Source organism: Papio anubis, chromosome 1, assembly GCF_008728515.1.
Source record: "Papio anubis isolate 15944 chromosome 1, Panubis1.0, whole genome shotgun sequence".
NCBI classification, from domain to species: domain Eukaryota; kingdom Metazoa; phylum Chordata; class Mammalia; order Primates; family Cercopithecidae; genus Papio; species Papio anubis.
The window spans coordinates 30,295,966-30,320,464 of NC_044976.1; the positions used below are offsets into that span (position 1 = coordinate 30,295,966).

Below are 24,499 nucleotides of genomic sequence, written 5' to 3' on the forward strand. Positions count from 1 at the left end.
CAGTGAGAGTTCCACGGTACTTCAATTTTGCAGTACATGGTAGAAAGAGGGACTGCTAAAGTGAGGTGGGGTATCGCTATTCTTGGAAGGGTAGTGTGTGTCTTAAACAAGGGCTCAAGACCAGCTTGGTCTGATTGGAGCAGCAGACTTATAAGCTAATGTTGATTTTTTTTCTACTTTAGGCAGGGAAATAGCTAGACCTGGGTTGTATTTCTGGGCCTTTGCTGCCAATATCTAGGCCACTTTGGTAGATAACAAGAACTTAATCATACACAACTGTACTCATCTACCCCATTTCATTAAAAAAATAAATTTAGATCTAATTGAAAAGAATGTCATTGTAAAGGAGATGTCAGCTGAAAGGGACCTAGATGGCAAGCAGCTAGCCAGACCAGGTGTGGGGGGCAAGAATAGTATTAGGGCCAGGCGTGGTGGCTCATGCCTGTAATCCCAACACTTTGGGAGGCCGAGGTGGGTGGATCACCTGAGGTGAGGAGTTCGAGACCAGCCTGGCCAAGATGGTGAAACCCTGTCTCTACTAAAATTAGCAAAAAATTAGCTGGGCGTGGTGGCAGGCACCTATAATCCCAGCTACTCGGGAGGCTGAGGCATAAGAATCACTTGAAGCTGGGAAGCGTGGAGGTTGCAGTGAGCTGAGACCGCACCATTGCACTCCTGCCTGGGCAACAAGAACAAAACTCCATCTCAAAAAAAAGAAATAGTGCCTATTGGAATCAGATTAGAGGCTGTAGGGGCAAGAGCCAATTCAGGACAGTACTGGCACCAAGCTCCTTGTTGGCTTGAAGACATCTCCACACAGTCCTTGATCCCAAAAGAGCTATGGAGGCTGCAGCAGCATCAGGACAAGGGTGCCTTCCCTGAGGTTTGGTTAAAAACACATAGCTCATGTGTGTCCTCAAGAGCCAGTTATGGCCCTGTGTTAATAGGCCTCATTGGGAATACTGTGTGGCAGTGGATGCAGCTAGAGCTACCTTTTTAGTGTGAGGTATTTTCAGCATACCTGAGGGACTTCCAGAGAGTCCTTGGCAGGGGCTCATCAATTGACAATTCACACTACGATACTGGTTGACAATCTCCCCTTATCCCTAGCTGAAAAAGAGGAGCCCCTTAGGGCCTCCCAGAGACAGACAAGCCGAGCCCAACTCAGCACAGTATGAAGTAGCCAATCAGCTGCTTGCCCAAGGAAACTGTTTTTACCAGTTTTAGCGAAATAGCACTGGACAGTTGCCAATCACTAAGACGGCTTTGCTCTGCTCATATACCACTATTTAGAAGGGCAGTGTGATTGCACCCAAGTATTTCCCACCATCAGTGAGGCAGTACAGTGGGGCCTCTGTATGTGTTTGACTAAATTGCATTTCTGTTTTGCTGGAGAAAAGACCAAACTGAAGAGGCAGGCTTTTCTTTGTGCTCCTGATATGATGTTGCCACAGTTAATCTGTTCTGATCTCTGCTTTGATTAACAGAATTAGAAAAATAAACTGTCCAGGATGATCTGTATACGTCAGGAAAAAAAAAGAAACTGTCTTGTTGATACCCAGAAGCCACTTGGAAAGTGATGGACATATGTGTTACACTAGGGGTATAATTAGGGTTCTGTGTGACTTTAGATCTATATAGGAGTTTGAGGCCTATAAAGATGGAGGCAGATACTTGTGAATACAGGCAGCTGGAAAAATACTTCAGGATGAACTAGAGTGTGTAAGGTGTGGGAAGAATAAGCTTAAATGCAATTTATTTTCGTAAGAGGTCACCTCTAGAAATATGTGATCATATTCCTCAGGCTTTTCCCTGTCACAAAGGAGAAACATTTGAGGATGTGAACCACATTGTCTGGCTTCTCTCAATTGTCGACTTAAGAAAGGAGATAAGGAATTACCTTTTTTTTTTTTTTTTTTTTGAGCTGGAGTCTGGCTCTATCGCCCAGGCTGGAGTGGAGTGACATAATCTCAGCTGACTGCAACCTCTGCCTCCCAGGTTCCAGCGATTCTCCTGCCTCAGCCTCCTGAGTAGCTGGGATTTCAGGCGCACGCTACCATGCCTGGCTAATTTTTGTATTTTTAATAGAGATGGGGTTTCACCCTGTTGGTCAGGCTGGTCTCGGACCCCTGACCTCGTGATCTGCCTGCCTTGGCCTCCCAAAGTGCTGGGATTACAGGTGTGAGCCATCGTGCCCAGCCTTGGAATTATCTTAAACAGTGCTGTCAGTGCAGCATTTGATTGCACATCCCTCTACCAGAGCGAGCAGTATCAGCTCTGCTGGTGGAGGGCCCCATGGAAAGTGGCCCTTGCTTGCTTTTCCCAGAGAGCTAGAGGACACTTCTCCATAAGGAAACATGACTTACTGTTGCGTGGAAGTGGGGCTGGCTGCCTGCTTCCAATCTGAAAGACTTCGAGAAGTTTTCCCGCCTTACCTGAGCTGCCTGCCAAATTGTTTTCGGAACAGGAAAGGCCATTGCAGACTTATAAAATTGACTTTCTCACTATCTCAAGCAAGGTGTGTTGGTTATCTCCAGGTTTGGGGACTGGAGTATAGATCACGTTTGTCTATGAAGAACCTCGTTGTGGGAGATTACTCCAGAGTCAATGGCAGCCTTTTTGAATTTGTTCCCTTCTGTCTTTCCACTCAAAACTGAAAAATTGCCCAGACTGCCCAATAGGGCCAAGCCAAGTAGAAAGCAAGGAACACCAGGGGAAGTGTCAAGACATTAGAAGAAACGCAGTGTTTTTGGTGATGTTTACTATGTGACCTATCCCTGTTCATCCCTAAGTGCCACATGGTTTATAAACTGTCTTTGTTTTCCCCACAGGCCAGGACGACTGGAATGGGACCAGGCCGTCGCTGAAGGCCCCTCCTGCTAGGCCAGTGAAGGGAGCATACAGAGAGCACCCATATGGACGTTATTAAAAACAAACATGAGGGGAAAATATCAGTTATGAGCAAAGTTGTTACTGATTTCTTGTATCTCCCAGGATTCCTGTTGCTTTACCCACAACAGACAAGTAATTGTCTAAGTGTTTTTCTTCGTGGTCCCCTTCTTCTCCCCACCTTATTCCATTCTTAACTCTGCATTCTGGCTTCTGTACGTAGTATTTTAAAATGAGTTAAAATAGATTTAGGAATATTGAATTAATTTTTTAAGTGTGTAGATGCTTTTTTCTTTGTTGTTTAAATATAAACAGAAGTGTACCTTTTATAATAAAAAAAGAAGTTGAGTAAAAAAAAAAACACAAACCTGTTAGTTTCAAAAGTGACTTTGCTTGCTTAAAGGTTCTGAAGTAAAGGCTTGTTAACTTTCTCTTAGTTTTGATTTGAGGCATCCCGTAAAGTTGTAGTTGCAGAATCCCAAACTAGGCTACATTTCAAAATTCAGGGCTGTTTAAGATTTAAAATCACAAACGTTAACGGCAGTAGGCACCACCATGTAAAAGTGAGCTCAGACGTCTCTAAAAAATGTTTCCTTTATAAAAGCACATGGCGGTTGAATCTTAAGGTTAAATTTTAATACGAAAGATCCTCATGAATTAAATAGTTGATGCAATTTTTAACGTTAATTGATATAAAACAACAACAAAATTAGGCTTGTAAAACTGACTTTTTCATTACGTGGGTTTTGAAATCTAGCCCCAGACATACTGTGTTGAGAGATACTTAGGGGGAGGGAGTAGGTTTTGAAGAGGTTGATGGTGGTGGGGAGGGAAGGCCTCCTGAATTGAGTTTGATGCAGACCTTTTTAGCCATGAAGAATCTTTCAGTCATAGGATTAATAATTAAATTTTCGGTATTTAAAAAGACAAAATATTTTGTCCATTTGAGATTCTGCACTCCATGAAAGGCTCACTTGGACGCTGGGGCCAAAAGCTGATGATTTTCTTAAGTTGACGGTTGTCAATATTGAACTGTTCCCAAGTTAGTCAAGTATGTCTCAACACTAGCATGATATAAAAAGGGACACTGCAGCTGAATGAAAAAGGAATCAAAATCCACTTTGTACATAAGTTAAAGTCCTAATTGGATTTGTACCGTCCTCCCATTTTGTTCTCGGAAGGTTAAATGCTACATGTGTAAGTCTGCCTAAATAGGTAGCTTAAACTTATGTCAAAATGTCTGCAGCAGTTTGTCAATAAAGTTTAGTCCTTTTTTAATCAAAGTAAATGTGATGAATTGTCATTTTTTTGGGTGGACCATAAAATAGTTTTCTCTTTCAAATAAACTTAAATTAACTCTAAAGTTAATGGGCTTGTTAAAAGTTGGAAACATTCTTAAAAGTGGTGGGGGGGATTTTATTTTAAGTTTACCAAAAAAAAAGTTGATGGAGTTGTTAAGTTTTAGTTTAAAAATAACCAAAGCTTTTTCACCCCCTGGAAGTTGTTGGAAGCAGTTGTATCCAATCCTATCAAAAATTATAATTTATGGAGAGTTTTCAACTCAGCTGAGCTGAAACTTGAATTGGTTTCCATACATAGGTCTCAGTATTTAAAAGTGCGAGCCAGCCTGGTTTGCACCTTCTGTAGAGCCCCTAGGTGGCTCTAAAGTGTGACACCAAATAATTTGTATGAGCTCAGAAGGGGACAGCACCTGCCTTTAGACATGACAGTTCAGCCAACTCTGGGTGCCCTTGAGGGTTTCTCTTTGAATCCCAGAAATGCTGATAACTCAGCTGGGCTGGGGCAGGATTTGGCATGATAGGCTGGCTCTGAACCCCCTCGTAAGAGACCAAGAGAGGAAGTGATAGAATTGGTTGGTCCCTCTTCTACTCTATGCTGATTCTCAGGGTTCTCATGGCTTCCCTAAGAGCCACCTAAACTGCTCGGGGGTGAAAAATCCTCTTGTATTGAAGTGCCAAGCTGCCTGCAGCAGTGCATGATGGACATTTTTTTTCTTTTTAAAACACACCAACAAAAAAATGTATTTGTAGATTGTGATAAAATGTAAATAACTGAATTTTCAACCATGGTTTGAAGTCAGCTTTCAGGGCATTATGTCTTGTTTTGATGAAAAGAGATCACTCTATACCCCCCTTTTTAAAGGAAAATTATCGCAAGAGAATCAGGATGTGTAAAGCTAACATGCATCGCAAAAAACCAAAGGTAACCTAAATGTCTGATTTTAATAGCACATATTTCTCTTTTACATAAACTGTGACAGCAACTTGCATAAACAATTCTTTAGCTGTTAATTTTAATGTTAAAACTTTGCAAAACTTGTTTAATAAAAATAGCTGTAAAAAGAAAAACCATATGTTGCCGCATAAATTAGCCATAACTCTTAATAATCCTGCCCATCACAAGTGAACTGTAATGTAACCTGGGCACAAAGTCTGACATCTTAAATGACACATTGTAAAATTTCAATGACTGTAGATTAGACCTCCTGCTGCACCCCAAAAGCTTTCTGCTCAGCTATTTAAAACTGTGTAAGGATGAGTCCCTGTAGGTCCCCATATTGATGTTCACAATGAAACTTTACTTAAAATTTCTTAAAAGTTGCATGTTTCTCCTGTAATGTGTAAACTGCATGCAGGATCTCTTTATCTTTTATTTTGTATGTCTTTAAAAAAATTTCCTCTTCAAAAGACTGATCTGTTCTTTCTCCATTTTCAGGTGATTGAAAACTCCTGAGGCATTACCTGGACTAGAATGGGTAGTGAAGACCCATGTCAGGTATGTTAAGGTGGCTTTCTATTAAGGACCATGTGACTGTATCATAACTGTAAAACAGTTATGCTAGGAGGTGGACTATAAGGTGGTCAATGGGTTACTCTTTCTTGTGGTCATTTCTACCTTATTTACAACATGACCACACTTACATGTCCATACTGGATTTACATCTAATGGTTAATAAGGCCAGACAATATCAACTTGGATCTGTTGAATCCCACTCTGTTTATCCTGTTAATAACCCGATGAGGCGGTATTCCACTTGGAGTTCATTGGTTGCAAGCAACGAAGTGGCTAATGTAAATAAAAGAGACTTTATTAGAAAGGTGTTAGGGGCTCAACGTTTAGTGTGAAGGCTAAAAAATCTGGTGTGGGAACTGTAGTGGCTACAGGGAACTGGGACAACAATGGTAGACCAAAGGAACGATCTTGAAACAAGAACTGGCTCCTTGGGCACAGCTGAAACTATGTCGGGTCTCTTTCTGCCTCAAGAGTCAGGTTTTAGAGAAGGAATATCAGACTGGATTAGCTGAGTCACATGTGTAAGAAAAAAACAATTCCTCAAAAGGCAGTTGGGGAGTTATTAGGAAAGGGAAATGGATGCTGGGCAGACCAGAAACAATTGTCCAGTAATACCCGTATTTTACAGAAGTAACTTAGACCTAATGAAGTTAAGTAACTTCCCAGGGTCACATAATTAGTATGGCTAGTACTCAAGCCCAAGATTTGTGTTGCCAAAACCTGTCATCTTAACCCTGTACTATACTGTCCTTAGTCTAGGGAGACTATACTGTCTTTAGTCTCCTTATTAGGAGATCCTTCATAGGGATAATTGTGGTATAGAAGAAAGGACATGGAGCCTACAGAACACTTTTCCTAAAGTTTAACTCCCTGGTTTGTATAGTTGGGGGCTGTGACAACAGTGAGCTTTCCTGTTAATTGAAGCCATTAAGCAACTAACTGGCTGATTTTTGTCTCTGCTCTGAGTGAGGTGTTAGGATTAGGATGACACTGAGGAGAAAGGCCTAACTAGGTAAGCCAAAGGCACATAGAACCTTTCACAGTGAAATTTGACTTCTTGGAATTTCTTTTTCTTCCAAACCTGCCTCTCAGCCTCTGAGAGATCTGGAAGCTTTAAGGAGGGGTATGTGTGCTGAACAAGTTTCTGGGCACCTGGCAAGTCCTAAGTTTGATGTTGGTCACATGAATGGCTAGGAAATTTAGCAGGGGGGAATCCCTGAATGTAGAGAATTTAGTCTTCACTCTTCCTAGGGTAGTCTGAAGAAGAAAAATGGATTAGAAGTTTGGGGAAACCTTTCATGTGGACTGTGCTTGGAAAGGCGGGTTCTGTTGTTTGTGGACCCAGGCCTGCTGGTGTTCTGCCTGTTCTGGACGTTTAGCTTCGCCCATTGACCCAAGTATTTTCTGTAAAATTCTGTCACTCACTACCTGTGAACTTTATTTATTTATTTATTTATTTATTTATTTTAAGGTGGAGTCTCAACTCTGTTGCCCAGGCTGGAGTACAGTGGTGTGATTTCAGCTTACTGCAACCTCTGCCTCCCGGGTTCAAGCGATTCCCCTGCCTCAGCCTCCCGAGTAGCTGGGATTATAGGCACATACCACAACGCCTGGATAATTTTTATATTTTTAGTAGAGATGGGGTTTCACCATGTTGGCCAGGCTAATCTTGAACTCCTGGCTTCAAGTAATCCACCCACCTCAGCCTCCCAAAGTGCTAGGATCATAGGTGTGAGCCACTGCACCCAGCCAACCTGTAAATTTTTATTACAATTCTGTAAGCTTTAGAGACAGGCAAGATCAAGATTGGGTATCTATCCTGGCTCTGCTTCATGTGAGCCTTTGTCACCTTAGAAACAAAACCCTTTCAGTGCCTCATTTATCATCAAATGAAGTTGATAATACCTGACATTTATCACTGTGTGCATCATAATATCCTAACAGAGTTAATAAGTATCTCATTTGGTCCCTTTCTACCTTTGTTTCTGTTTTGAGGAAAAATTCACACAGCATACAATTTACAATTTTGAAGTGTACAATGCAGTAGTTTTAAGTATATTTGTACTGTGCAACCATTTCCACTATTTAATTCCAGAATATTTTCATCACTCTAAAAAGAAATCTTGGCCGGGCGCGGTGGCTCACGCCTGTAATCCCTGCACTTTGGGAGGCCGAGGCGGGCGGATCACGAGGTCAGGAGATCGAGACCATCCTGGCTAACACGGTGAAACCCCGTCTCTACTAAAACACAAAAAATTAGCCGGGCGCGGTGGCGGGCGCCTGTAGACCCAGCTACTTGGGAGGCTGAGGCAGGAGAATGGCGCGGACCCGGGAGGCGGAGCTTGCAGTGAGCCGAGATCGCGCCACTGCACTCCAGCCTGGGCGACAGAGTGAAGACTCCGCCTCAAAAAAAAAAAAAAAAAGAAATCTTGTATCTGCTAATAGTCACTCCCAACTCCCCTCTTTCCCCAGCTGTTGGCAGCCACTAATCTTTCTGTGGTTTTGCCTATTCTGACCATTCCATATAAATGGAATCATACAATACATGCTTTTTGGAATTGGCTTCTTTGACTTTGCATAGTGTTTGGTTCATCCAGTTGATAGCATGTAACATAGTACTTCATACTAGTCATAGGAAACATTACTTCCAAAAGCAGCCCGTTTCATTAGAGACGGCTCTAAGTGTTTTATCTCTCATTTTGAATGAGACCTGTACTCAGTAATTTAAACTGAATCTGCTTTGGACCCCTGAAGCAATATCCTTTCAGGTATTTGAAGATCGTTTTCATTGCTGTGTCTTTTCCATCTCTAAAAATTTTCTTGGCTTGGCTGCGCACGGCAGCTCATGCCTGTAATCCCAACACCTGGGGAGGCTGAGGTGGGAGGATCACTTGAGGCCAGGAATTCAAGACCAGCCTGGACAACATAGCAGACTCTGTCTCTACAAAAAGTAAAAAAATTAGCTGGGCATGATGGCTTGCACCTCTAATCCTAGCTACTCAGGAGGCAGGGGCAGGAAGATCACTTGAGTCTAGGAGTTCGAGGTTACAGTATACTATGATCACATCACTGTACTCCAGCCTGGGTAGAAAGTTTTTAAAATACTATTGGTCCCAATAAAATACATTTCCTGCATGCCAAATGTGGCCTTTAGCCTACCAGTTTGCAACCTCTGGTTAGCTTCTGTTAGTATAAATTAAAGGTCATGTTAGCTTTTTTGAGACAGAGTCTGCGCTCTGTTAACCCAGGCTGGAGTGCAGTGCCAATCTCCGCTCCTGCAAGCTCGCTGCCCTCCAGGTTCACCATTCTCCTGCCTCAGCCTCCCGAGTAGCTGGGAGTACAGGCGCCCGCCACCTCATGCGGCTAATTTTTTTGTATTTTAGTAGAGGCGGGTTTTCACCCGTGTTAACCAGGATGGTCGCCGATCTCCTGACCTGCATTAATCTGCCCATCTCGGCCTCCCAAAGTGCACAAGATTACAGGCCGAGCCACTCGCCCGGCCCGTTAGCATTTTTTTTTTTTGAGGCCGGGTCTTGCTCCTGTCACCCAGGCTGGAGTGCAGTGGCGTGATCTCGGCTCACTGCAAGCTTCCGCCTCCTGGGTTCCGCCATTCTCCTGCCTCAGCCTCGAGTAGCTGGGACTACAGGCACCAGCTACCCGCGCCTGGCTAATTTTTTTTTTGTATTTTAGTAGAGATGGGGTTTCACACCGTGTTAGCCAGGATGGTCTTGATCTCCTGACCTTGTGATCCAGCGTCTCGGCCTCCCAAGTGCTGGGATTACAGGCTTGAGCCACCCAGCGCCCGGCCCATGTTAGCATTTTTAGAGTGATTCTTTTTGGACAGACATAACTGTCTAGTGGCAAAAGTTTAGAGAGTTTTGGGGGAGTTTAAAATAACAACTGTGAGATAGAATTCATATACCATACTGTTCTCTCACTTAGTGTGTACAATTCAGTGGTTTAGTATATGCAGGAGTCATTCAGTCATCACTATGGTCCGTTTGAAATGTCTTTATCATCCCAAAAGAAACACCATGCCTTTGTCACCTTCTCCACCAATTTATCCCTCAGCCGCAGAGGCTGCCTACTCTGCTTTCTGTCTCTATAGACTTGCCTGCTGCTGTGGACATGCACTAAAGATGACAAGGGTTTAGCTCAGAAGGCTAAGATTAGGGTTAACCAATCACAGAAGACCACTTTCTGTATGATTTCATGCAAATGAAATTTCATACAAATGAAATGCGTACAATAAGTGGTCTTTGTGACTTTAACTTCCCTTTTTTTTTGGTCTTGCTCTGTCACTCAGCCCTGGAGTGCAGTGGCATGATCTCAGCTCACTGCAGCCTCCGCTTCCCAGGTTCAAGCAATTCTCCTGCCTCAGCCTCCTGAGTAGCTGGGATTATAGGCACGTGCCTCCATGCCCGGCTAATTTTTGTATTTTTGGTAGAGGTGGGGTTTCACTGTGTCGGCCAGGCTGGTCTGGAACTCGTGACCTCAGGTGATCCACCTACCTTGGCCTCCAAAGTTTGAGATTACAGATGTGAGCCATCATGCTCAGCCGACTGGTTTCCTTCACTTAGGATGTTTTCAAGGTTCATCCATGTTGTAGCATGTATCAGTACTTTGTTCTTTTTTTTTCTTTTTTTTTTAGTGTTAAATGCGATTTCACTGTGTGCATGTACTACGTTTCATTTATTCATTCATCCATTGACAGGCATTTGGATTGTTCCTACTTTTTGGCTATTACGAATAATACTGCCTTGAATATTTGTATATAAGTTTTTGTGTGGACATGTTTTCAGTTTATTGGGTATATACCTAGAAGAATTTCTGGGTTCTGGGTCATACTGGGACTCTGTTTAATTTCTTTCTTTTTTTTTTTGGGAGACAGAGTCTTATTCTGTTGCCTAGGCTAGAGTGCAGTGGTGTGATCTCAGCTCACTGCAACCTCTGCCTCCTGGATTCAGGTGATTCTCCTGCCTCAGCCTCCCAAGCAGCTGGGACTACAGGCACATGCCACCACACCTGGCTAATTTTTTGTATTTTTAGTAGAGACAGGGTTTCACCGTGTTAGCCAGGATGGTCTCAATCTCCTGACCTCATGATCCACCTGCCTCAGCCTCCCAAAGTGCTGGGATTACAGGTGTGAGCCACCATGCCTGGCCTGTTTAATTTTTTTAGGAATTGTCAAATTGTTTTCTGCAGAGCCTGTACCATTCCTACCAGCAATGTATGAGGGTTCCAAATGCTGCATAGCCTCACCAGCATTTACTTTATTATAGCTATCTTTAGTGGGTGTGAAGTGGTACCTCACTGTGGTTTTGATTTGCATTTCCCTAATGACTAATGTCATTGAGCATATTTTCATGTGCTTGTTAGCCAATTATATATCTTCTGTGGAAAAATGTCTATCTAAATACTTTGCCCACCTTTAAATGGGATAATTTGTCTTTTTATTAGTGAGTTGTAAGTTCTTTCTTTCTTTATTTTTTTGAGATGGAGTCTCACTGTGTCGCCCAGGCTGTAGTACAGTGGCTGGATCTCAGCTCACTGCAAGCTCCGCCTCCCAGGTTCACGCCGTTCTCCTGCCTCACCCTCCCGAGTAGCTGGGACTACAGGCGCCCGCCACCACACCTGGCTAGTTTTTTGTATTTTTTAGTAAAGACGGGGTTTCACCATGTTAGCCAGGATGGTCTCGATCTCATGACCTCGTGATCTGCCCGTGTCGGCCTCCCAAAGTGCTGGGATTACAGGCTTGAGCCACCGCACCCGGCCAAGTTCTTTATATATTCTGGACGCTAAACCCTTGCCAGATACATGATTTGCAAATATTTTTCCCATTCAGTGATCTTTTTACTTTCTTTAAATTACCAAAATGTTCCATTTTGATGAAGTCCAGTTTATGTTTTTTTCTTTTTTGTCATAAATAATAAGAAACTATTGTCTCATTCAAGGTCAGGATTGTACCTGTTTGTGTTTTTCTCCATTTTTTAGTTTTGGTTATTTTTATTTATTTGTTTTTTGGAGACAGAGTCTCACTCTGTCCCTCAGGCTGGAGTGCGGTGGTATGATCTCAGTTCACTGCAACCTCAAACTCCCAGGTTCAAGCAGTTCTCATGCTTCACCCTCCCAAGTATCTGCTACTACAGGTGCGTGCCACCATGCCTGGCGAATTTTCTGTATTTTTTAGTAGAGGTGGGGTTTCACCATGTTGGCCAGGCCAGGCTGGTCTTGAACCCGAGCTCAGGCCATCCACCCACCTTGGCCTCCCAAAGTGCTAAGATTACATGTGTGAGCCACCATGCTAAGCTTTAATTCTTGCGTTTAGGTCTATGATTCATTTTATGTTAACTTTTGTGCATGGTCTGGGGTGGGGGTTCAAATTCATTCTTTTTTTTTTTTTTTTGAGACAGAGTCTCGCTGTGTCACCCAGGCTGAAGTACAGTGGCTCAATCTCAGCTCATTGCAACCTCTCCCTCCCAGGTTCAAGCAATTCTCCCTGCCTCAGCCTCCCGAGTAGCTGGGATTACAGGCGCCCGCCATCACGCCCAGCTAATTTTTATATTTTTAGTAGAGATGGGGTTTTGCCATGTTGGCCAGGCTGGTCTGGAACTCCTAACCTCAGGTGATCCGCCTGCCTCAGCCTCCCAAAGTGCTGGGATTACAGGCGTGAGCCACCGTGCTTGGCCCAAATTCATTCTTTTACATGTGGATATCCCATTGTACCATTTGTTGAAAAGACTATTCATTCTTCATTGAATGGTCTTGTCGCCCTTATCAAAAATCAGTTAACCACAGATGTATGTAGGTCTACTGCCTTTTGAAGTAGTTATTACCTAAAGTGGTAATACAATTTCTGGCAGTTGCTGTTCAATAATAAATAATAGCCAATCAGATTATTTTTACATCACTGAGAGTTTGTAAGTGATAGAGCTAGGATTTGATCCCAAGTATGGGTGACTACAAAGCATGCCTTTATTTTCTGTATTATACTGCAGGCTGCTAAAATGGGAATGAGGCTGTTCTAGCTGCCATGCCTGGTCATAGGTGGTGGTTTTCCAGAGGCTCAGAGGCTGTGCTCCAGCATGCCCATCTCCCACCATCAACTTCCTCCCTTCCTAGCCCTCTCTTCCCCCACCACTGTCCATAGTCTCCAGGGTGGACACTTGGCAGTGACAGTTACTACTGAGGGAATACTCTGACCCTTCTTTACCTACAGTACAGATACAGGCTTAGGGTTTGTCCCGCCTTTATACTGTCTTCCACCAAATCCCATCTCCTGTCCCAGGCTAAGAATGAAGTTAGAGATGCATTAACACCTGATAGGACTTTGTGGCCACCAAAGATATGGATCAGAGTGTGTTAGGCAACACATGGGCTCACTGTCTTCTTGATATGTTTCTGTACTTTGTACAACCCTACAGAGGCTGCTGTTTGCTGGCGGTACTACTAGTAAGTAGTCATTTTCATTTTTTCCCCTCATTTTGTTCTCAGTTTATGCCATCACTGATCTTGACCACATTTAAAAGAAGAGGAAAGTGAGATAGGGAAAATAGGCAGCTTTGCTTGGCTAAGGGAGAAGAGCCCAATTTGAATGCCTACTGTGTGTCCCTATTTTTATAGATTAGGCAACTGATACTGGAAGAGGTGAGGTAATTTACCCCATGGTTGCATAGCACGTTAGGACAGGGTGCATATCAACATTTTTGTACAGCAGAGTCCATTCTCTGTGCTGAAAGCTTGCTGCTTCTGTAATTCCAAATTTCATTGACCCCAAGAGACTGCTTATTGTAAGTTGTGTCTTTAAGTGCTGGAAAGAAAAAGAGAGAGAGAGAGACAGACAGAGGAGAGAGGGGAGAGGGGAGAGGGGAGGAGGGGAAGGGAGGGATAGAAGGAAAAAGACTGCCAATTAAGCTGACATAGTGGTTTCTTTTCACATCAAATACAAGATGCATCCTGAAAAAAAAATTATATTACCGCATTTTGTGAATTCAGATATGTATTGACTATTTACTCTGTGCCATGTAGTTTTCTCTACTAGTGAGGTAAATGTTATTATCCCATTTTTACACATGATGAAACTGAGACCAGAAAATTTTAAATAGGCCAGGCCTGGTGGCTCACCCTGTAACCTCAAGGCAGGAGTATCACTTGAGTCCAGGAGTTCGGCACTAGCCTGGGCAACATAGTGAGACTCCCATCTCTATCAAAAAAAAAAAAAAAGGTAGATGTGGTGGTGCACGCCTGTAGTCCCAGCTACTTGAGAGGCTGAGTCAGGAAGATTGCTTGAGCCCAGGAGGAGGTCAAGGCTGCAGAGAGTCATGATCATGACACTATACTCCAGCCTGGGTGACAGTGAGACTCTGTCTCAAAAAATACTAATATATCTATAAAATAATAAATTAAAAAATATCATAGTAGTGTATCATCATGTTCTCTTGCAGAACTGAATACCAGGGAGCCTGGAGGAGCTGCCTGAGAAAGGCTTAGGGAGGGCCAGAGAAAGGGGATCGCATTTAAGTTGCATCTTAAAGGATAACCAAAATTTGCCAGGCAGACAAATGGATAGTTTAGCATAATAACACTTTATTATAGCTTTAAGCTGACTAATTTAATGAATTAATTAGAGGTGGGGTCTTGCTTTGCCACCCAGGCTGGAGTGCAGTGGTGTGATTATAGCCCACTGCAGCCTTGAACTCCTGGGCTCAAGCTGTCCTCCTGCCTCAGCCTCCCAAGTAGTTGGGACTACAGGCATGGGCCACCATGCCCACTTGACTTTTTTTTTTTTTATAGAAATAGGTATCTATGTTGCCCAAGCTGGACTCAAACTCCTGGCCTCAAGCACCTTCCCAGAGTGGTAAGGATTACAGGTATGAGCCATCATACCCGGCCTAAGCAGACTACTTTCAAATTCTGCCTCAGTTTCAAGTCTCAATTTCATCATTTGTAAAATGGGGATAATACATACTTCACAACATCGTTGGGAAGATCGAGTGAGCTAATGCATATAAAACATTCAACAGGCCAGGCACAGTGGCTCACGTGTGTAATCCCAGCACTTTGGGAGGCCGAGGTGGGTGGATCACCTGAGATCAGGAGTTCGAGACCAGCCTGACCAACGTGGAGAAACCCCGTCTCTACTAAAAACACAAAAAATTAGACAGGCATGGTGGTGCATGCCTGTAATCCCAGCTACTCTGGAGGCTGAGGCAGGAGAATCGCTTGAACCTGGGAGGCAGAGGTTGCAGTGAGCCAAGATCGCACCATTGCACATGACAAAAGCGAAACTCCATCTCAAAAAAAAAATGCATTCAACATGACACGTAGTAAGCACTCAAATATTAGCTATAAATAGAGATTGGAAGAATAAGTTGGTGCTGATTTTGGAAGCTACATATTAGTCAAGGAGTTTGAACTTTATTCTAAAGTTTGAGCTATTTAATGCCTTAAGCATGAGAGTGACTTATATCACATCTGTTTACCAGTGTGCCGGCAAGGTAGGGAAAATAAGGGAAGGAAACTTTCTGTAAAGTGGCGCTACTTCTTTGTGGGAGAGTGAAGGCGATATTCTCCCCTTGTTGTCCTCCCGCCTTCCCTTCTGCCTGAAGGCCTTTTAATTCCTGCCTTTTTCAGAAAGGAGACTCATCTCTCCTGTCTGGTACTTGGGTTGTTTGAGGATGAGATGTCTGGACTGCCCGATGTTACGGGAATCTCTTCATGTCGTATTCCTTTCACCCACCCTGTGAAATGGAAACCAAAACTCCTGAGTGTCTACTAATAGAAACTTTGCTCTTAACAGATTGTTAAAAGTCCTCAATGGATAAGGTCCCTGCCTCCATTTTAAGCTCTTAATTATGTGCTAATTCTGTGCTGGGAGTCTCATATACAGCAAGCTTGTCCAACCTGTGGCCCAGGACAGCTTTGAATGCAGCCTAACACACATTCATAAACTTTCTTGAAACATGATTAGATTTGTCTGCAATTTTTTTCTTAAGCTCATCGGCTGTCGTTAGTGTATTTTATGTGTGCCCCAAGACAGTTACTCCAATGTGGCCCAGGGAAGCCAAAAGATTGGACACCTCTGAATTATACAGTATCTCATTTAACTCTCACAAACAACGCTGTGAAGCAATGATTATCCGTGGCATACAGAGTGAGAAATGTATGTCTAGAAGTTGAGATAACCATAGAGTCCAAGAGGTGGAGATTAGACTGAAGTCTTTATGCTCCTCCTCAGCTGCTGGTCTTCTCTGTACCTAGGGTGGCCACATGATCAGCTTACACCGAAGTAGTTCCTGGCTTTGGTGTATAGGACTGGTACCCCTGGCTTGGTTTCCAGATTCCTGAAGTTAAAAAACTTGGATTCTGGGCCGGATGCGGGGGCCCACGCCTGTAATCCCAGCACTTTGGGAGGTCAAGGTGGGCAGATCATGAGGTCAGGAGTTTGAGACCACCCTGGCCAACATGGTGAAACCCCACCTCTACTAAAAATACAAAAATTAGTTGGACGTGGTGTTGCACATCTGTAATCCCAGCTACTTGGGAGGCGGAGGCAGGGGAATTGCTTGAACATGGGAGGCGGAGGTTATGGTGAGCCGCAGTCGCACCATTGCACTCCAGCCTAGGCGACAAGAACAAGACTCCATCTCAAAAAAAAAAAAAAAAGACTTGGATCCTTATGAGCCCTCCCCTCTTCTCTTCAGACCCACATGTACCTCCTGCTCCCTGGATTAATAGTCGTTGCATGTTTAAAGCTAGCAAGCATCTGATGAATATTTAATAGCATCAAGCAGACAGGCTGCAAACAGCTGTCTGAGACAGCAGCTGCTTAGGGGGAGGGGAGGAAGTGCACAGCACTGCCTTAACTACCCGTTCTTTTGTTCCCTGGCCTAGAAAATAGACCTGGCTTTTCAAGGCCCCTTAGGAGCACAAGCCTATGGGGGCACTGCACCCTAGTCCTATTGTAGCCTGATTGCTGCCCTTGGCTCCTAAGGAGGCTGCCTTCAAGCAGGAGACTCAACCCTTTTTGGGAGGTAATGGGGAAGAATGTTCACTGACCTCTAGAATCCATTTTCCAGTCCCAGGGCTGGAGGTCTTCTACTCTATTGTCTATTCTGGCTCTGAAGCTGAGGATGCACTCTCATCTAGTGTTCTGCAAACTGCAGTTCACACTCTCTGGGTTTTTTTTTGTTTGTTTGTTTATTTTGAATGTAATTTCTGCTTTCGTGTACAGCTCTCTCTTCTAAAAGGAGAGAGACGTGTATCTGAAAGGGATGTGAATTTCATAGCTGTGCTGCTGAGGTTTAGCTTCTTGGTATTCCGTGATCACAGATTCCCTAGCCTCTCACCAGTGACCATACTTCTCATTCCTAGCTGGTACTGTGGTGATTGTATTTGCATCTCAGACAGGGAATGGGCTGATAGGAGTTCTCGTGTACACAAGCTAACCCCATCCTTAGACCTTGGGGAGCTTCTTGCTTCAAGGAGGCCTTGTCACTTTCAGGGCACATTGGGGTGGGGGGGGGTCGTCCAGGGACTCATTAAAAAAGACAGCTTAGTTGAGATGTTTCTAGATAGAGTATGAGGCACAGCCAGTCTATCAGCCCAAATTAATCAGCTAAAAAGGGCACCTTGCCAGAAATTTGGGTACTATTTCTGATCTTAATATTGCATTAAGATGCCTGAATTGACTGTTCCCTTGTCAAACTCAGGGTAGCCAGTCTCTTTCTTCTAGGCACCGTGATGTGTGTGAAAACTTGAGATAGAAGAGTTTGGGTTCAGATACAGGGCTAATTATTCCCAGGGGTCTTCTAACTCCAGCAGCCTTCATGGTTCCTATTCATGGCCTAGCTTTAGGTATAAGATGGTTGCTCCTCAGGTCTCAGGCTCTGGGGTTGGAATGTAGCAAACACATTCTGCATCTGCCTTTGAGAAAGAGAAATATCTTATTCTCTGATGTGATTATTTTTAAGCTTCTCTCCAGAAATCAGTACAAATGTCTCCTTTCATTCTTTTGAAAAATACATTCACTATTATACATTAAACACCTACTATGTGCTAGACACTGGGGATCCAGTGGCTGGTGAACAATATAAAATGGTCCCTGGCTTCGTGGAGTTTATAGTCTATTTGTGGAAATAGACATTAAACAAATAATCTCATAAATAACAAATAATTTCAATTGTGTAAAGTTCTACAAAGAAAAGAACGGTGCGATGAGGGTATACAACCTAATACTGTGGTTTTCCTTGAGGAAATGATGTTTAAGCCAACATCTGAAGGAAGACTTAGCTAGGCAGAGGGCTTGGGGAAAGGACATAGAGCAGCACTTTATAGGCAGAGGATAGGACTGAAGCAAGTTGAAGCCAAGGTAAGAATCTGGACCTTCTTTATTTTTATTTTTGAAACAGGTCTTGTTCTGTCATCCAGGCTGGAGCACAGTATCAAGATGATGGCTCATTACACCCTCGACTTCTCAGGCTCAAGTGATCCTCCACCTCAGCCTCCCAAGTAACTGGGACTACAGGCAGGTGGCTGATTTTTTCTATTTATTGTAGAGGCAAGATCTCAATATGTTGCCCAGGCTGGTTTCGAACTCCTAGGCAAAATTGATCCTCCTATGTTAACCTCCCAAAGTGTTGCAATTATAGGTGTAAAATCCACCTAGCTGGACCTTATTCTTTTTTTTTTTTTTTTTTTTTTAAGAGATGGGGTCTCGGCCGGGCGCGGTGGCTCAAGCCTGTAATCCCAGCACTTTGGGAGGCCGAGACGGGCGGATCACGAGGTCAGGAGATCGAGACCATCCTGGCTAACACGGTGAAACCCCGTCTCTACTAAAAATACAAAAAAAAATTAGCCGGGCGGGGTGGCAGCGCCTGTAGTCCCAGCTACTCGGGAGGCTGAGGCAGGAGAATGGCGGGAACCCGGGAGGCGGAGCTTGCAGTGAGCTGAGATCCGGCCACTGCACCCCAGCCTGGGCGACAGAGCGAGACTCCGTCTCAAAAAAAAAAAAAAAAAAAAGAGAGATGGGGTCTCAGGGGCCAGGTGCAATGGCTCACACCTGTAATTCCAGCACTTTGGGAGGCTGAGGCGAGCGGCTCACCTGAGGTCAGGAGTTCAAGACCAGCCTGGCCAACATGGTGAAACCCTGTCTCAACTAAAAATTCAAAAAATTAGCTGGGCATGGTGGCGGGTGCCTGTAATCCCAGCTCCTCAGGAGTCTGAGACAGGAGAATTGCTTGAACCCGGGAGGTGGAGGTAGCAGTGAGCCAAGATTGCACCACTGTACTCCAGCCTGGGCAATAAGAGCAAAACTCCGTCTCAAAAGAAAAAAAAAACAGATGGGGTGTCACTGCAGTGAACATAGCTCACTGCAGCGATCATAGCTCACTGCAGCTTCTACCTCCTGGGCTCAAGCCATCCTCTCACCTCAGCCTCCAGAGTAGCTGGGACTGTAGGCATGGGCCCAGCTTATTTTTTAATTTTTTGTAGAGATAAAGTATCACTATGTTGCCCAGGCTTGTCTTGAACTTCTGGCCTCAAGCGGTCCTCCCACCTCAGCATCCCAAAGTGCTAGGATTACAGGTGTGAGCCACTGCACTTGGCTGACTTTAAAAAAGCAAAGTTTCATAGAGTTTTGGTTTCCAATTCACAGGGTGGGTGAAAGGAATAGGATATGAGGAGAGTCCCTTAACACATGGCAGTCCTAACATCCCACTGAAGACAACTAAATGGGAGGAGGGGGGTGTGGAAAATGAAATTATTCAATGTGCTGATGAGTGGAGAATGGTTATGGGGACCTATTAAGAAATTTGCTAGTCTAGGCAAGAAATAAGAAAGGTCTAGCCGGGCATGGTAGCATGTGGCTGTAATCCCAGCTACTCGGGAGGTGGAGGCAGGAGGATCTCTTGAACCCAGGAAGTAGAGGTTGCAGTGAATTGAGATCGTGCCACTGCACTGCAGCCTGAGTGACAGAGTGAGACTGTCTTACCAATAACAAAAAAGGGCTATAGTAGAGTAATATTGCAAATGTAGAGAAGGTAAATGAATTCAAGAACTTTTGCCAGGCACAGTGGCTTATGCCTGTAATCCTAGCACTATGGGAGGCCAAGGCGGGTGGATCACCTGAGGTAAGGAGTTTTGAGACCAACCTGGCCAACATGGTGAAACCCCATCTCTACTAAAAATACAGAAATTAGCTGAGCGTGGTGACGCATGCCTATGATCCCAGCTACTTGGAAGCCTGAGCGAGGAGAATCACTGGAACCCAGAAGGCAGAGGCTGCAGTACTGGAGCTGAGATTGTGCCACTACACTCCAGCCTGAGCAAAAGAGCAAGACTCTGTCTCCAAAAAAAAAAAAAAAAATACATATATATATATATCTTTTAGGAGATAGAATGAACATAGTGAGGTTCCGGGTTACTGACTGGAACAGCTAGGGAGATGGTAGCGCCATTTAAAAGACAGGAAGCACTGGCCAGGCATGGTGGCTCACACCTGTGATCCCAGCACTTTGGGAGGCCATTAGGAGGATCCCAGGAGTTTGAGAACAGTCTTAGCAACATACGGAGACAAAAATTTAAAAGTTAGCCAAGGATGTTGGTGTGTGTGTGTGTGATCATATTTGGAGGCTGAGGTTGGAGGATCAGTTCAGCCCAGGAGACTAAGGCTGAAGTGAGCCATGATGTTGCCGCTGTACTCCAGCCTGAGTGACAAAGCAAGACTGTCTTTAAAAAAAAAAGAAGAAGAAGGAAGAGCATTGCTACAGGTTTTAGCATGAGATCAAGCCCCTTCCCTGTGCCCCAGATTTAAGATGTGTCTCCTCTAGTCCACCCTGTTTGGTGCTGGGATGAATCCTTCATAACATCCATGGCTCCTTGAGCCTAACATTGAGTTACCAATAATAGTGATAAGAAGATGCCTATTTTCTGATTTCCATTCTTCAACAGACTTTAAAGATTTTTGTTGATCTTTTTCACATCTCTAGGACAGCAGAAAGCATTTTTCCCTTTGTTTATAGAGGCTTCAAAGCTTGGATAGGCCCCCCAAAGGTTTTGTTGATTCTTCCCTGGGTCACTCAGCTGATATATGACCAAGGACAGGAGATACTGAGTGTGAGACTGCATTTTCATTACCTGACAGCAAAAAGAGAATTCATAGGCTGTGGACTTCTGTTTTCTACCCATGTGTGTACCCAAGAAACCTGTGTACTGAATGAAACAACTAGAGTTGTGCTGTGGGATGGGGCAATTGTAAGGGAAGCAGCCTGGACAGGTGGGAGGCTGGGAAGCCCCCTAATAGGGGAGCTTTCTTAATTTTCTGCCTTGTGTCTTTGCAGCTATCAGAGGACTCGGAAACCTGGAGAGCTACCTGCTGTATAAAGGCTGGCCTGAGGGCATTTGCTGAACACAGAGAAACCCAGGAGAGGAGATCAGCAGTTTTCTTTCACTCTACTTGATCTGTCAGATTTACCCAGAGAAAGCCAGTCAGGATCCCTTAAGAGTCTTTAGGCCCAGAATGGAGTTCTCAGGGCTGCAGGGGACTGTGGTGCTAACAATTAAACTCTTCAAGACTTTAAAGAGTTGAAGGGGACTAATGGGTATCCCTAGCATGGCCTCCTAGATGGGAATGAACTGGCAACTCCGACTGTGCCATTCCCAGTCTATGTGGTTCCCTTTAGCCTCCCAGAGAATTGGCTGAAACACCCTACGACCGTTTTCTGTTTCCCCACTACCACACCTGCGTTACGGGTATCAGCCTGTGAGTCCTTGAACCCTTCCAGAGGGCTCCCAAAGGACGGTGATCACCGCCCCTCCATTGAAGACTGAGGAAAGCCAAGTGAGAAGATTCAGTTTATTTGGGCAAGTTATTTAACATCTGAACCTGTTTTTCTCTTCATTGTTTATTACTTACCTTGTCCAAAAAGGTCATAAAGGGTAGTAGGGCTTTTTCTGTTCCACCTCTGTACTATATTTCTCCCCAGCAAGTATCTGCCCCTGAGGAGCTCAATAAAGGTTTGGTCAAGTGATGAATGGCCCCACTCTGGTAGCTTCTATCAACTCTGGGAGAGAGCCAAAGCCCCCGTCTAGCTCTCACTTTCCTTCCAGCTATACTAGGCCAGCTATTTATTCTGACATTTTCTCTTGAAGGATTGGAAAGTCAGCCTTTGATAGGCTTCTGGTTTCCTCTGGCCTATTTCTAGGTTGATTTATACTCAGCTTCCTGAGAGGCTAGGGACCTCTGATACTGCACTCTTCCCTAATGCCTTCTAGTTATTTACCCTAACAAAGGAACAAGGGGAAGAACTGAGTTTAGGGAGAGAATAGAGCTTATCTGCATTTTAACTGTGCCTGGGGCATTCTAGTGAGCTTGGATTGGTCCTTAGCAGGAACAGAAGTATAATGGAAAGGGATTCCTTAAAGTCAATTGATTTACACTGGGCAAGCTATTTAACCTCTGAGCCTGTTTCTGTCTTCATTGTTGATTACTATAAATAACAGCTAATAATTTACTTATTTCTTAGTATGTACCAGGAAAATGAGAAAAACTGAGACTCAAGGAGAATAAAAAAACTTGCCTATGGTTAGAAAAAGACTTCATGGTCTAGGCCGGGCGCGGTGGCTCAAGCCTGTAATCCCAGCACTTTGGGAGGCCGAGACGGGCGGATCACGAGGTCAGGAGATCGAGACCATCCTGGCTAACACGGGGAAACCCCGTCTCTACTAAAAAATACAAAAAACTAGCCGGGCGAGGTGGCGGGCGCCTGTAGTCCCAGCTACTCAGGAGGCTGAGGCAGGAGAACGGCGTAAACCCGGGAGGCGGAGCTTGCAGTGAGCCGAGATCCGGCCACTGCACTCCAGCCTGGGCGACAGAGTGAGACTCCGCCTCAAAAAATAAAATAAAATAAAATAAAAAGAAAAAGACTTCATGGTCTATACTATCAGACTTCATGGCCTATTCTTTTGACCTATTTGTACCTCTCACAGCCACAAGTGCTTTGAAATAGTAAAGCATTTTGTTTGCATAAGGGGTTCGTCTAGGATGACAGATCATCTAGGTTTACCCAAGACAGAGTTTCTGGGATATGGGACTTTTAAGTGCTAAAACTGGAAAAGTCACAGGCCAGCCTCGATGAGTTTGTTACCCTGTGTTTACATTGGATGCTCTGAGTCCAGGGCTGACAAGGGAGGAGTTGGGTGGGGAATTAGGGAATCAGATGGCATCCTCATCATATAAATGGAGGCACAGAACCTGAGTCAGTGGCCGAGGAGCCAGTGTTAGATTCCTAGACAGGTATACCCTTAGTCTGCTAGGATTTCTACTCAGGAGCCACAGAATTTTATAGGAAAGCTTACAGGGCTGAAGCCAAACAGATCTGAATTCAAATCCCAGCTCATCATTTGTATATTTCCAGAGCCTGTGTAAATTTTTTTTTTTTCTTTTTGCTTTAAGAAGAGCTGTAGGGCCTGTTTACTCCATCAAAGTAGGATAAGAATTGCTACCTACTGAATGGGATCTGAGAAGCAAATGATGTGTTTGAAATGCCTGGCACGGGCTCTGGACACAATACTGCTCAATCCTTAAGTTTCCCTCCTCCTTTTTTCCCAGGCTTGTGGGTCTTATGCAGTCCTGTCACCTGTCACAGCCTTCATCCTCCTGTTACCACTTAATGGCCCTTGGGATCTTCCTTTGAGAGCCCTGACTTGTTGGGCTTGGCCCACCCACCCAGCTGCCCTGTATGTCAGTCACCTCCCCTGCAAGCTGAGAAGGGATGACATCAGCCTTTCCCTCTTCCCCCCTCCCAAGCCTCTAGGCTGTTTTGAGCCATAAATATTTTAGTTGGGCCTTTCTCTGACTGTTGCCAAGGTGATGGGCTCTCAGGGGACTGGGGTGGGAGTGTGGAGGTGGGGCTGGCAGCCTGGGGCCTGGCAGCAGAGCTGGCCTTGGAGGAGCGGGTATGAGGCCTGGCCAAGAGTCAATGCGTGCAGCTCAACAAGCAGGCTGTTGCTTTACCTGCCTGCCTGCCCTTTCCTTGGCCCCTCAGAGCCACTTCTGTTGCCTACAGGCCTACTTCTGCCCTTGGCTGCTGCTGTTCAACCTTAGGTAAACTGTTCAATGTCCCTAGGTTTTCATTTTAACATCCGTAACAAAAATCCAGGAAAGCAAAGTTTTGTAAAAATGCTGTAAGATGCAAGGCTAGTGAATCATGATTGGAGAAGCTAGGTCCCATTGCCCTTTCTGATAGACCTAAAGGCTGAGGTCTTGATGCCATGTGGATGTGGCCCTAAAGACAGCTCTTAGATATGCAACTGTCTCCCCTTCCTCCTTTCCCACAATGCACCGTCTACTGTTTTCTCTAAAGTTCCCAGGTCTGGCTAGATGACCTGGCCTGCCATGGGGTAGCCCAGGAAGGAGTTGGGCCTTGTGGCTTATGAGCAAGAGTTGAGAGTCTCTTTTGCTTGAGATACAGAAATTCAGGTCCCCAAACTAGATCTGGCCCTCATCCTTACCCACCTCACCTCCTTCCTGGTGACCTTACATCTGGCTAGCTGCTAAATTCTAGGTTGTGGCAGCATGCCCCACCCCCTCTCCTTGGGATGGATCTAAGAAGGCCCATAGAGGAGGCACTGGGATCCATTCCCTACCCTACCACTGAGAATCGCTGCAGTTGTATACAGGATTTCACGTCTTATGCCCAGGCATGCCCAGCTCAATTTTCCTGTTGTACTTGGAGTTCAGATTCCTTTGCATCAGGCTCTCTCTGGTGGTTAAGATGTGCATTGCAGAAAAATAAGA

At 44.5% G+C, this 24,499-nt stretch overlaps 1 protein-coding gene across 2 annotated transcripts in view; it reads left to right on the forward strand.

Moving 5' to 3' along the window:
• KHDRBS1 (KH RNA binding domain containing, signal transduction associated 1) overlaps positions 1-21,731 on the forward strand; it is a 45,973-nt gene extending 24,242 nt beyond the window's left edge. The window contains exons 9-11 of one of the 2 annotated variants that reach the window (XM_031666553.1): positions 2,832-3,024; positions 5,626-5,685; positions 21,042-21,731. In XM_031666553.1, coding sequence (XP_031522413.1) covers positions 2,832-2,929 — 98 coding nt within the window. In that variant the 3' untranslated portion in view covers positions 2,930-3,024; positions 5,626-5,685; positions 21,042-21,731. Of the gene's footprint in view, positions 1-2,831; positions 5,686-21,041 lie in introns of both variants that reach the window. The other variant, XM_031666552.1, reaches the window with a different exon arrangement.
• The last annotated feature ends 2,768 nt before the right edge of the window (positions 21,732-24,499 follow it).